The 14412-nt window shown below is 43.1% G+C and overlaps 1 protein-coding gene across 1 annotated transcript in view; it reads right to left on the bottom strand.

The window, feature by feature from the left end:
• The window catches only part of WIPI2 (WD repeat domain, phosphoinositide interacting 2), a 30483-nt gene that overhangs the window by 15676 nt on the left and 395 nt on the right, over positions 1-14412 (bottom strand). The window contains exon 2 of the mRNA XM_061207751.1: positions 8263-8345. Within this exon, the coding sequence (XP_061063734.1) occupies positions 8263-8345 (83 nt within the window). The remainder of the gene's footprint in view (positions 1-8262; positions 8346-14412) is intronic.

Raw genomic sequence — 14412 nt, forward strand, 5'->3', positions numbered from 1 at the left:
ACCAGAGCAGTTCAGTGAGGGAAGAACAATCTTTTCGACAAATGGTGGAGCAAGAATTCCTAAGGAGAAGCTTAACGTGACTCATAGCTCATACCACACACCAGAATTAATCTGAGAAGGAACCACTGAGCTAAACATAAAAGCTGAAACTATGAAGCTTTCAAAGAAAACACAGGAAAAGATCTTTATGACTTGACAGTAGGCAAAGGTTTCTTAGGACAGAAAAGGCAAAAATCGTAAATGAAAAAAATAAATCAGACTTCATCAAAATTCAAAATATTTGCTCAAAAGACAAGTCAAGCCACAGACTGGGAAAAAATATTTACAAAACGTATGTGACAAAGGTCTGGTATCCAGAATATCTAAAGAACTCTGACAACTCGACAATAAAAAGACAAAACAATCAAATTTTAAAAGGGACGAAAGATCTGAACAGATATTTCACAAACGATACACAGAGGGCCAACAAGGACATCAATGTGTCCAACATCATTAGCCATTGGGGGAATTTAAACTAAAACCACAATGAGATATTATTAGACACACATCAGAACGCCCAAAATGAAAAAGCCCGATATTGCCAAACGCTGGTGAGAACGCAGAGCCACCGGACCGTCACACAGCACTGGTGGATATGCACAACGGACAGCCACTAGGAGGACCTGAGAGTTTCCTGTAAAACGAAACACAGGTTCCACTCCTATTTACCTAAGACAAATGATAACATGTGTCCACAAAAAGATTTCTACAAGAATGTTCACAGCAGCTTTATTCGTAGTAAATAAGTAATAGCTAAAAACTGGAAAAAGCCCAGGTTCCCCTCAATAGGAGAATGAATATACAGTCAGTAGTATATTCATATATTGGACAACGGAGATGCAACAATATGGACAAACCTCAAAAACATTCCTCTGAGCAAAAGAAACCTTACTAAGAGGGCATATGCTGCATTTATATGATGCAGAACAGGCGAAACTAACTGCTTGCCTCTTGGCAGGTGGAAGGGAGCTGGGAGTAATGGGGGAAGGGGTATGAGGGAACTTTCTGGAGTGATGGTAAACCTTGATAGGAGTTCAGGTTACACAGATGTCTGTGCATTTGTCAGAACACAGAATGTTGACTTAAGATCTGTGCATTCCACTGTATGTAAATATTACCTCAAAAGGAAAAAATGAAAACAACGCTAGTTACTAATATTCATGGTATGGTATTTCAGGGAATGTGTACTGATGTCTGCAAGGTACTTAGAAATGCAGACACAAAAAATAGGATGGATGGATGGATGGATAGATGGACAGATGGATGGAGAGATGGGTAAGTATGGTAAAGTGCTAACAATAGACTCTAAATGCTGGGTACATGGGTACTGGCTGTAAAATACTTTCAACTTTTCTGTGTGTTTGAAAATTTCCATTAATAAAATGGTGGAAAAAGAAAAGGGATGTATCGTTCATTTGCTTAAACCAGGTGTAGAGAAAGTAAAGAAAATGGGTTTAGGGTGTTGCCATCCAACTATAAGTTTGAAATTTCTTTTTTTAAACTTTAATGAAAACAGGCAGAAGAGACTCCTTTTAGAATTTTAACAACAGGGGAAGTGTGGTGTGGAGGCAGCAAAGCTGTTTTTAGCTGCAAACATTCATAAAAGAGAACATTATAATGAACCGCCATAGACCTGCATCACCTGGATTTCACAAATGTTATCTTTCTGCCATTTAGCTTCCGCTATCTTTTTCTTTGCTGAAGTTTCAGAGAGGCGCATCATCTTGACATTTCACCCCTAAATACTTCAGTAAGCCCCTCTAAATAGATCAACACATAGCAAAAATGTATTTTCCAGCTCATGAGTAAAGTGGAAAATTTCTTACATCAAAATCAATTGCAAGTAGACAAGTATTTAACGTAAAACACAAACCCAAAGAACCAGAAGATGACACGAGAGACTATTCATGCACCCCCGGAACAGGAAGAGCCTTCCTAGTGCTCAGAAGCCTTACGAGAAGAGATGGATACATCTGAATATACAGAAAGTCAAGACGTCAGAATGGCAAAGAGACCATGAGCAAGGTTAAAGAGCAAACAACCCAGAAGAAATATCAGCAACCCACACCAAATGGCTAATTTGCTTTAAATCTGTAAGAGACAAATAATCCAACAGGAGAGCAGGCAAAGGGGAAAAAAAAAGCAATCAAGAAAAAAAAGCAAATGACTACCAGCAATTCCACTCCTACAGTATCTATCTACTCAAAGAGAAATGAAAACACACGTCCACACGATAACACAAACATGCACAGCAGCACTATTTACAACAGCCAAAAAGGGGAAACAACCCAAGCGTCCATTGACAAAACATGGAATGTCCACACGCCGTAATACCAATGAGCAACAAAAAGGAAGGAAGTGCTCATCCATGCTCCAACATGGTGACCCCTGAGCACATTCCAAGAGAAGGAAGCCAGTCACCCGTGACTCCATTTACCTGAAACGTCCAGAGCAGCGAATGGACAGTGGGAGAAAGGAGGTTAGTGGTGGCCAAGGGCTGAGGGGGTGGGGGCGGGATGCAGTCGCCCTGCTAATGGACTGAGGGGCTCTTTGGGGAGTGATACAAATGTTTTAAAATTAGCTTAAGGTAGGCTGCACAACTCAGTAAATATATTGGAACCCACTGAATTGTACACTTTAAACAGGTGCTTTTTATGGCGTCCAAATTACATCTCAAAAAAGCTATTAAAAAAAAATAACCCACACAGGCAGACAACGGAATGAATTTGAATTCTGGCCAATATATTGAGATCTGATGTATGAAGGACAGGGCAGCAGGGCCCTGAAACATCAAGCTGTGCTCCTATGAGCACATGAGTGATAGAGGGCCCTCCACCGTGATCCCCTCCAAGACCACGCGGCCCTGGACCCGGGAACACACACAGGCTTCCAGGGGTCTCTCAAACTGCCGAAATCATACACTAAATATTGGGTTTTCTCTGGGAAATACCTGCAACTTCCAGCAGATGTCCAAAGGAGACAGGAACCAGAAAACAGCTGAGGCTGCCTGCAAAAGGCAGATGAACTGCCGGTCACCCCGGAGTTACCGCATTTTTGTCACTACTTAAGTAAAAAACAACCAACAGGATTCACCTCAGAGACCCCTTAAGCCCGAGGAAGCAATGTGCTTAGATCTTTTCAGGAATACGCCTTCATAAGGAAACCTACTTTTACACATTGCTAGTGGTTTAGGTTTGTTACTCTTCTGCTGCATTGTTTCCAGCTCTTTACCGTTGTTACGGTACACCTCACTCCCCAGAGCACCCTTAAAAACAAGCATCCACAGAACCCACAGACCCAGAGCGGTCACTTTCCACCAAACTGAGGCGCGCACAGCTCAGCCCTCCCGTGAAATACCAGCGCACAGGAATCAGGCTGGTGACTGAGGAGCAGGGTGCACAAGTGAAAAGATGCAGGGCGGTCGCACGCAGGGCAACCACGGAGAAAGCCTGAGCGCAAACCCCAGCGGCCACCAGTGTCTAAGGCCTTTGCTTCCACGGCCCTTCGATGTGGCCTCGGCCACAGTTTCTGCCACACTTTCTTCCTAGAGAGTGCCTATCCAAAATTTAATTTAAGAAACTACTTCATTTAGGAAAGAATGTTGTTGAGACTTCCCTGGTGGCGCAGTGGTTGAGAATCCGCCTGCCAATGCAGGGCACACAGGTTCCAGCCCTGGGCCGGGAAGATCCCACATGCCGCGTAGTAAGTAAGCCCGTGCGCCACAACTACTGAGCCTGCGCTCTAGAGCCCGTGTGCCACAACTGCTGAGCCCCTGTGCCACAACTACTGAAGCCCGCGTGCCTAGAGCCCGTGCTGTGCAACAAGAGAAGCCACCGCACCACCACGAAGAGTAGCCCCCGCTCGCCGCAACTAGAGAAAGCCCGCACGCAGCAACGAAGACCCAACGCAACCAAAAATAAAAGAAAAAAGAAAGAATGTTGTTTTGCTTCTGCTGGTGCTGTTCAGAGCCAGCGACGATAAAACTTCCCATGGTGGGAAGAGGGGAGGGACAAAGCCATGAACTAACACGGCACACTCCCCAACCAGGCGTGTCTGCGGACGCCCGGGGCTCTGAAGAGACGCACGTGTACAGCCCACCCGATCTTCCATCACAACAGAGTCAAGAAGAGAGGCTACTGGATTTCTCCCCTGGAAGATCCATTACGTAAATCTCACTCAGGTGAATGTTACAGCCAGCGCAAGGTCTGCCGAATCAGAACCTAGCCGGCCAGCCTGCTTATGCTGAGTTTCAGAACTAAATGCTTTGTGAGGTATGATTTCCTAGCTCAGAAGCATAAAACGCAAAGATGACACACGATGTAGAATCTGAAAAGGCCAACTTTTCCTTCTGAACTTCTGTGATATTTTACAAGTAATAAAACTACCACCTTTATTTATATTGCCTAACAGGGTAGGATTTCGTTTCAGTAATGTTTCAGGGAACAGAGAGCACATAGTTGCACTTTACATACCTTCAAATAAATTTAAAAGGACACACAGAGAGGGAAAGAGAATGATAAAACAAACAGGGCACACACAGGGGGCAAAGCACACATGGGAGTTCCTGCTACTTTCCTTACGTTTGAAACTATAATACAGAGAGTTGAAAAACAAAAATCTTCCAATGCTGCTGGGCAAAGGTTTTTTGTTTGTTAAGTAAAAGAAACAGAACAAATAGCTGTCAATCTTGCTTCTCCCAAGACCAGCTCTGGCTCATTCTTTCTGTACCAGCAGCAGGGACTGACAGCAAAGACCTGACGGTACAAGGGACAGTCAAGAGTCACGAGGGGGCAAGCCAACTGAGCCGGGCTGAACATGGAGGCGTTCAGTACTACTCTGCTAGAACCTCCATGTAGGAAAATACCGGAAAGTGATCTTAACTCAGTAGCTAACCTGTTTTCTAAGAGCCGTTCTATCTACTTAATGATGTTCTAGGGGCAAAAGAGTTTCGCAGCTTCGGTGTCACGTGCTAACCCTGAAAGAGCTCTCTGTCCATTCCCACCTATTTTAAGGGCCGAAGCTCACTAAGAACAACAAAGAAATCTATACACCACCTCAACATGCTGGTCAGTAAACACCCACTCTTTCATGATGCTATCAAGGCATCACATTTTGTTCCATCAAAAACCTCTGAAAAATGAGGCACCAAAACCCACTTGATAAACTTCAAGGAAACAAATTAGTCACTGAACTGATTCAAACTGAGAAGGTGTCAAGACAAGGTTTTGGTATTCTGATACCCTATCTAAGCACTGGGTCTCCATTCTGTGGTTGTCAAACCAGTCGACCCTAATCACCACAGCAACAATTTAACAGCACGATTCAGGCGCTCATGGGCATGTAGATTTAACAAATGTTTCAGTCATTCATAAAAGCCCGATGGAATCCTGTTTCCAGAGATCAGGCGACCCTTCTTTGAAGGAACTCCCTACAGGAAACAATGCTATGTGCGATCAAGTGAAGGCAGCCAGTCTGGGGACTCCAGAAGCACCGTCTGGAGATAAGCAAGCACCCCAGTTCAGAGAGATTTTATCACCCAGATCACCCCTTCCAGCTACACGCTAGGAGAAAGGCTTTTTTAGAAGATTTAGTAAGCATCAGGAGGCAAGTCTGAGGACAAAAAAGGCGTAAACTCTAAGGCAGGAACCGTGAGTTAGGGACACTTACTGTAAGAATCCCGCTTCCAGCCATCTCCCCGTAAAGGGCCCGGGTGCTGGCCTTCAGGGGCGGCAACAAACAGGGGGCTTGGTGGGGACTGTCAGACACCATCTGCTGATGGAGGTGAGGGACACCAGAGGGCGGACCTGGAGAGGGGAGGCCAAGGCCTGGAGGGAGCCTGGCGAGCCTCTGAGCCCCAGGGGGCCACAAGAACTCTGCAACTACAAGTACTGGGCACAAAGAAAGGACTTTTCTCCTGGGTCCTCACCTTATGTTAATGCAGGAAGGGTGGGGGGCGGTATTTATATCTGTGTTCGCTCCACACTGTGTCCCCAGCCTAACATCCGACACAAATGTATTTCCTTGTTGTTTGTCTGCCTCCATTTAAACATAAGTGTCATGAGAGCAGAAACTTTGTCACCACTGTGTCTCCACAGCCAGAACAGGGCTGGCACATAGCAGGTCCTCAATAAATATTTACGGAGTGAATGGAACCAGAAATGAATATGAGATGTCTCTTCATATCAACTCACTGAAACTCCCCCTTCTTAAGAGATATTAACAGGCAAAGGAGAATTCCAAAATGGAACACCAAACCACAGTTAAAGCAAAGTTCATAAGAGTGGAACATTCAGGAAGGAGATACTGGCATCAGTAATAAGGAGAAAACTCAATTCCCCCAAACTGCATGCTCACGTAGATAATTAAAATGATAAATATTAAATCTCTCCTTGAATCCATACCCCAGTGTGACTAATTACAAGAATACTGACCTCCTCAATCCTCCGTAACAAGAATTCTTAATTAGATCACGCCACAGGCAGGCTTCAGGGCTATCATTATGTACAGAGAAAATATTTACAAACCACGTATATGACAAAGGACTAGTATCTAGAATATATAAAGAACTCTCAAAACTCAACATTAAAAAACTCCAAGTAATCCAATTAAAAAGTGGGCCAAAACATGAACAGACATTTCACTGAAGAGAATGGCAAATAAGCACATGAAAAAATGTTCAACATCATTAGCCATTAGGGAATTACAAAGTAAAACCACGAGATAGCACTGCACACATCCATAAGAACGGCTAAAGGAAAAAACACTGGTAACACCAAATGCTGGCAAGGATTCTGAGGAACTGGCTCACTCATACACTACTGGTGGGGATGTAAAATGGTACAGCCACCCTGTAAAACAGTTCAGCACTTAAAAAAGACAAAGACAAAACACCACACACACAACCCAGCAATTACACTTAGACATTAATCCCAGAAGTGAAAAGTTACATCCACACAAAACCCCATACACAGCAGCTATATTTTTAACAGCCCAAATCTGGAATCAGCCCAGATGTGCTTCGCCGGGTGAGGGTCAAACAGCTGGGCTGCGTCCGCACGTGGAACCAGCTTTAGCAACAGAAAAGACGGCGCTACTGACACCCGGCAACTTGGGTGAATTTCTAGGGAAAGATGCTGAGCGAAAACAGCCCATCTCAAAAGGTTACATACTTCTATTTATGTAACATTTGTGAAAAGACAATATTCTGGAACCAGAGAACAGATCAGTGGCTGCCAGGGATTAGGGACGGTGGGGTGGCAGTGGGGGAGGGGAGGCAGGTGTGGTTACAAGGGCAACAGGAAGGACCCTGCGGTGTCAGACGGCCCAGTGTCTTCACTGTGGTGGACACGGGAAGCTGGATGGGTGTTCGGACTGTACAGAACTTCACACACACAGGTGGACTACATCCATGTAGCCTTCATGGCTGTGATACTGTACTGCACTTCCGCGAAACGTTACCACTGGGGGAAACTAGGAGAAGGGTACAGGGATCTGTACTGCTTCTTACAACGACAGCAATGAAAAAAAAAGATGTATGTGCAGAGAGTCAAAGCTTTCCATCCTATTCTCACTGCGGGAGGGTCTGTACCTACTACTTACTATTTATTCAGCAAGTACTCTCGCGCTCTCTCTCTCTCTCTCTCTCTCTCTCTCTCGCACACACACACACACACACACACACACACACACACACACGAAAAACAAAGAAACTGAGGTCCATGAAGCGATCTATGTAAAGTCACAGTAGGTGACTTAGCAAGGTATCGAAGCTCACGGCCCTCTTGCAACCCCACAGGTATCTGACACACAGCCACTCAAACACCATAAAATGCCAAATAGAGAAAATAAATCACTCCTGGGGGATGTAAACTTTTCAAATTCTGGAAGCCCTCTATGACAGAAATCTAAGTGGTTTAAATGACATTAAAAAAGGGGAGAAATTATAGAATAATGCATATAGTATGGTATCATGTATTGGAAATGGTAACCCATAAAGTATTTCTACATGTACATTTATAAGTATGCAAATGCACAGAAAAAGATCGGGGAGAACACATAATCGTTCAGTCCTAGCCATCACCTCTCAGTAAGACTAAGGTGAAAGAAGATTATTAGTCAAGGGGTATTTGGATTTTAACCATAATGTGTGAATTTAAGAATGCAACCTAATTCAAGTATAACTTGTCTATTTTAAGAAGGGGGAAAAATAAAGCAAACACTTACTGCATTCATAGATCTGTTCCAGTTTATCCACAGAAGAAAGGGAGAAAAATTTATAACCGGATTTACTACCAACAGCTAGAGACCTGCAAAAAAGCCAAATTCAGAAATAAGAGCTGATACGTGTAGACAGTGATAACGCACAAACTAGCTCCATGTTACCAAACAGTCACCATCATCTCTACCCATAATTAGCACAAATAAGTTCATGTAGTTTGTACCAGGTGAGCGGTGGCAGAGCAGAAAAGAGAGTGGCGCGGAAGATGCCACACCTCACAGCCAGGAAAAGGTGAATGTCAATAAATAAAGATAGACAATGTTCTTATTGAAAATCTATAAAACTTTAAAGATAAGTTTGACATACAAATAAAAGTAATCAGCCCTAAATTAATGATCCCCTCAAAACACAGTGCGGTTTCTCAGGTGATCTGATATACATGCCTGGTGTACGGGAGAGTCCAAAAGTTAGGATAACATTGTAAATATTAAACAAAGATATTTACACCTTTGGCGGATGATTGTGTCTTTCTGCACTGCAGCAAGGCCATAACAAATGCAGCTCAGTCACTTATGTTATGTATGGCTCAGCAGTAGGATGGAAATCAAACAGACTAAAGAGCTAACTCAGAGCCTGGAATGGCAAGACTACGTAACATAGTTGGCCTTGTGTGTAAGATTCCATATTCATCACCCAACACTGCTGCTTTTGCTAAGAGGCTTGGAGGGAACTCTGAGCTCTCCAGATCCCTAGCGTAGGAGAGCTGTGACGCTAAATGAAGTGTTTCCTCATAGAAGATTACTACTGTCCAGAACGTAACTGACCAAGGGGGGTTGTAAAAAGAAGCAAGCGCGGCTTTCTGAAACAGAGAGGATAGAGAATAAAGCAAGAAGTGGTGGGACATGCGAAGAATCAGATCCTGGGATCATTCTGGTATTTAATGTCTGGGAGAACAAGTGGAAACAGAAGGTAAACCAGAAGCCTAGAAATAATGAAGACTGACATTTCATATGATGAGTACGTGTATGTCAAGATAAAAAATTAGGGCTATTTTAATGACCATTTCATCTATTAGAAACTTGAGCTTTCCAACCTCTTTCACACTTACGTAGAAGAAATACATTCCAGGAACAGAGCTCCTATAAGCACTACTAAACACTGAAATTGCAACTGGTTCATCCTAGAAGTATAAACAGAAATGGCACTCCTACCAGTTTATATAATTTTTCTCTACAAAAATGCTTCACTATATTGAATTAATCACATCAATGAAGTAATTAGGCATTGTCCTGTAAATTTTTTGAAAAGCAATAAGGAGCCAACAAAAACACAAGACTATCCAAGAAAACTACAAATAAAACAAAATCTCAAAAATTCATAACTTCTGGAAAATTGATGTTCAGGAAAATGTTTTCCAGATAACTAAGGGTTGCTATTTTAAGCACCAAAACCTTATATCCCACCATTTCTGATTTAAATAAAAGTCGCCCTCATACAGTTTTCCGTATGGGACGGCAAATCCTCACCATGTGACTGGACTCACATCGTGAAACAACTTTACTACCATAACCAAGAGGCGCTCTCAGACCCTAACAAGGAGCTGAGGGTGCTATGCGCCTACATCAAGCAGCAGTGTGCCGTGCTGGGCTATAAAATACCCTCTACCTTCCGTTTTGCTGACAGCTGTCACGGCTCCCCAAGCATCCTGCTAGCATTAGCAGCCCCTCCTGCTTTCAAATTTGTTGACTTGGAAACCAAGTCACCAAGCTTATTAGTTTTATATATAAAATAAGCTTAGAGAGGGCTTTTTCTATAGGCAAAATTAATGAGCTTGAATTAATTAATGAGGACCTGGATTTTGACACACCCAGGATTTTGGCTGTGCTCCAAACGGGCAGAATTTGTTAAAACTGATCAAATATTAGCTCTCTGATGTTCTTCCAGATATTCAGAAACTGATTTAGGATATTAAATACCTTTGCTAGAGTCTTAATCGCATGGCTTCCTACTTGCGCACCCCAATCACTAGGAAATGTAAGCAAAAATACACCAAGTATTTTTTGATATGTACATGTGGTATAGTGTGAGCATATACTTTATCAATAAAGGCAGACATTTTTAAAGGATGATATGAAATACAAATAGGTTTGATATTTACATCTCGAATATCAACGGTCAGGTTCACACACCCCTCTTTGGAGATTCTGCTTTTAATAACATCTCATGATTTGCCTGACCATATGATATATTAATGGGAGAAGTACAGTAACACATAAGCATGAGACTCCCGTAATAAATAATCTCACTCCCCATTAAGTGTTTATATGGTAAGGTTTGTTTTTTTGTTTTTTAAGGTAATGGGATCTTTTATTGACAAAGGGAAAACCCAGCAATAACAGAAAAAAGCATATATTTACTCAATCCCCCACTTCACTACCATATCCCTGCCTTCAACTGTGCATGGTGTCAAAATCCAGAGACCCTGCTGTACCCTCTGGAGACAAGGCCCAAGTCCTTCACCAGGTAGGAACAGTGACTGCTTCTGAAACATACTCTGGGCCAGTCCTCTTGATCTTCGCCACACGCGACTTCGCTCCACTGCAGAGCTCCCGAGACCGCCCATCCTGAGCCTTTGGGGGATTCGTGGTTTCAAGTAGGTTGGTTCTCTGCTTTCCCCACTAGCAATGGAGGATCCACTTTCCTTTACCACTTGCTGGCTTCCAAAATTTTGTTGCTAGTGTCTCCTCGTTCTATGGGTTTAAGCCTTTTTAAGTATCTTTTTGATATTTCATTGACTGACATTTTATTAGGGTTCTGAGAGGGAGCCAAACTAAATGCTTGTGTTTAATCCACCATCTTTAACTGCAAGTCTCTGTCACTGAATTTAAGCTTGAGTGCTCAGTATCTAAAAGACAGTGATTTCCATTAAAAAACAAAAAAAAATTTTTAAGAGAACATTTTATAAATATTAAAAACATTTTAACAGAAAAAAAATCATTTTCTTAACTCCCTTTTTTTTACCCTCTTACCCATGATCAGCCCATTAATGTTTTCCCTTTTCATCATCTTCATCAAAGAGCCATACTCGAGGATAGGGTGAAGTGGAAACAGTTGCACCCATAAAAAGGAAGCCACCTGAACTGCTGCTGAGACCTGGCCGGCCCTGGGGCCCTACTCAGTAAGCTCATGGCCATCCCAGACCTCCATCTGGACATCCCTAAGGCCTTTCAAACTCAGTGATATCCAAAGCAGAGTTCATCTTTCTCCCTAAACTGAATCCCCCTCTGATCTTTTTCCCATAATGTGCTGTCACTGCGCATCTAGAATCTAGGCTGGAGACTTGGGAGTAACCTTAACTTCTCCCTTAAGTGCATCATGCACGTCCCATGGGTCACACCAAATCCTGATGGCTCACCAGTCTCCTTTCTACTGGCCACTGCCGCTGGACAATACCCTCCCCAGTGACTGCCCTGCTTCCTCAAAACACATCCTCCACACGGCAGGCAGAACAACCTAGAACTTTAAGGTGGAAGAATCCTTACTTCCAAGCCCCTCGATTTACTGATGAGGGAAAAGGAGAGAAGTGACCTTCCAGGACAGTTGCTGTAACCTTAGAAGAAACCCGGTGCAAGAAAGCAATCAATTCAGACCAATGCCTTACTGTCTCTATGCCCATAACTTTTAGACACTAACAACATCAATGCTACAAACAGAAGACTTCGGAAGTCAAGTCCCTGTCCTTATTCTATTTCTTTTAGAAATGTAGTTTCTAAACGATGTAGACATTGCCCAATCAATGACTTCCACAAGCTGAGTGGGGTCCCCTGCAAGTACTTAAGTCCCTGATATTTCTGTTGAAGATCCAAGTGATACTCTGCACTTCTATTAGCTTCTTAACTTCGATATCAAAAAACCAAAAATTCCTCAAGATAAGCCTTCCAAAGTGTTACTTTCAGAAACCAGGATTGGAACTAACCAGCCAGGAAGAAGGAGACGACGGGGACCAGCTTTTCTTGATGCCTTTTCCCCAATTCTAGTTTAAAAAACAAACAAACAAAAACAAACGGTAAAAACAAAACAAAACAAAAAAACCCCAAATAAAACATTCACACTTTTAGAATATGAATCACAGAAAAAAATACTACAGTATTTGAAACCATATTACCAGGAAAAACAGAAAGACAGGACAAATATAGTTTGTTATGAAAGGAACAGTGTTGTTCAAGCATTACTGTATAACGTAGAATATATATTCTATTAAGTGAAACGGCTTCCAGATTTTCTCACTGAATACCGTGAACGTGGATCTAATATTCTTTGCCTTGTGAAAAACTGTGTTCCTCTATCAAAGTAAATGCTGGAGATGGACAAGGGAGGGAAAGGAGTGAACTGTCAAGCCTCTCCCCAGAACTTCTGTATTTCTTTCAGGTGTAGATTTAAAACAAATTAGTCACTTTAATCAATAAACTTTTAGTATAATCCTAACTTACTATTGCTTACAATTTATGCTCATACTATATCAAGGTCTCTTTAGCAAGTCAAAATTATGACACACAAATCTTGTCTTGAACTAATAACTTCAGGACCCACGGAGGAGTGGGAAAGCACGATTTCCAAGTACAAAAAGACCTTATCTCAGGCCAGAGTGACATTCTTCTATTATATAGGGAAAGTGGTATTTGAATGCCATTTAAAATAAGAGCAAAAGAGAATGCTTTCTCATATTTGATTTCCTTTCAATATAAATGATGAGCAATGAAAAACTTAAAGAATGGTAGAAAATGTTTTGGAAATTCTCTGATTTATACAAGACATAAAAAGCCATAAAGCTACCATTCTCACTGGTCTCAAAATACTAAGGGCTTAAAAACGGAATCACAGTTGGTTTGCAAATGTCCTCTTGCCTACTTGGATTAGTAAAACATAGTTCATCTCAGTTATAACCTCCTGCAACAGGTGGTCCAAATTGTTTTTGTTGGACTGGCTTTCGGTCATACAGAACGCTAGTATTCAGTAGTTTTCACCTTTAAAGATTGCTACGGTCTGCTTTCTACATTCACTGTCCTCCAGATCCTACTCTGTAGGTAGAAACAACAGCATGGCAGATTGGAAAGGACACTGGAAGACAATTCAGGAGAGCTGCCCCCACTCCACTGTCAACTGAGGCTAAGATCCAGGCTCCGCTTTGAACCTTCCTCTACTTCGGTTTCCTCTCCCTGTAGTGGAGGAGGTGATCTGCTCCCTTCCAAGTCCCAACAGAGGCCCACTGTGGGGCTGTCTGCACTACTTCCCCAACTTTGGAAGGTGCTACCGAGCACCCACTGCACGCCACTGACTTGGTGGCTTGCCATTCTACAAGTGACTTTCAATTTTTTAAAAGATCTCATGTTCTACTTTGCTGATTCCATTCAGCCAGGAACAACTCAACCTACTACTTGGTACGAAGCCAATGACCCACTCCTCCTCCCCTCTTACATCACTTCCTCTTACTCACTTCCCAAGATGGCTTTCCTCCCTTCCAGTCCCACAACTTATCCTTCCTTCTCCAGAAACCTCATCTAGTAACTCCTCACACGTCACCGGAGACAGCCTTCGAAGAATCGGCTTCAAACCCATATGGGTTGGGACAAACAGCGTTCCAAATCCAAGGGGCTGGCATCATGGGCCTCTCCTCCCCTATAAGGATGGCCCATGCCCCGAAGCACCGAGACCTCTCGGGGGGTTTCTCTGTCACATCCCCCTTGGCTCAGTTTCTCCCCAGGTCAGAGACCACGTTTACTGCTAAGTTTGTTTCTTGCTCGAGGAAGACATCAAAGTTACCTGTCAAAAAGAACAGCGAGACGGGAAGAAAAGGAAATCAAAGGGACCCTAAGATGACGAGGAGATGAGGAGAAGGGCCTGAAGAGAGAAAAGACTGGAGCAAAAGGGCTGAGGAACGAGAGGGAGGCGGGTTATAAGGGAGAAACCCACCCTCATCGCTCCACAGGCGGCCGAGACAACAGGTCAGGCCACAAAGTTCTGCCCCAACTTTGTGAGAAGTGCGGTCCGAAAAGACAAAGCCTTCCCGTGGTGGGTAAAATACCTCCCCTACCTCCATCGCTTTCCCGGCTCAGAGATCGCAGCTCCAGGGCAGAGCCTGGAGGGTCCCCAGGGAG

Source organism: Eubalaena glacialis, chromosome 13, assembly GCF_028564815.1.
Source record: "Eubalaena glacialis isolate mEubGla1 chromosome 13, mEubGla1.1.hap2.+ XY, whole genome shotgun sequence".
Lineage (NCBI taxonomy): Eukaryota > Metazoa > Chordata > Mammalia > Artiodactyla > Balaenidae > Eubalaena > Eubalaena glacialis.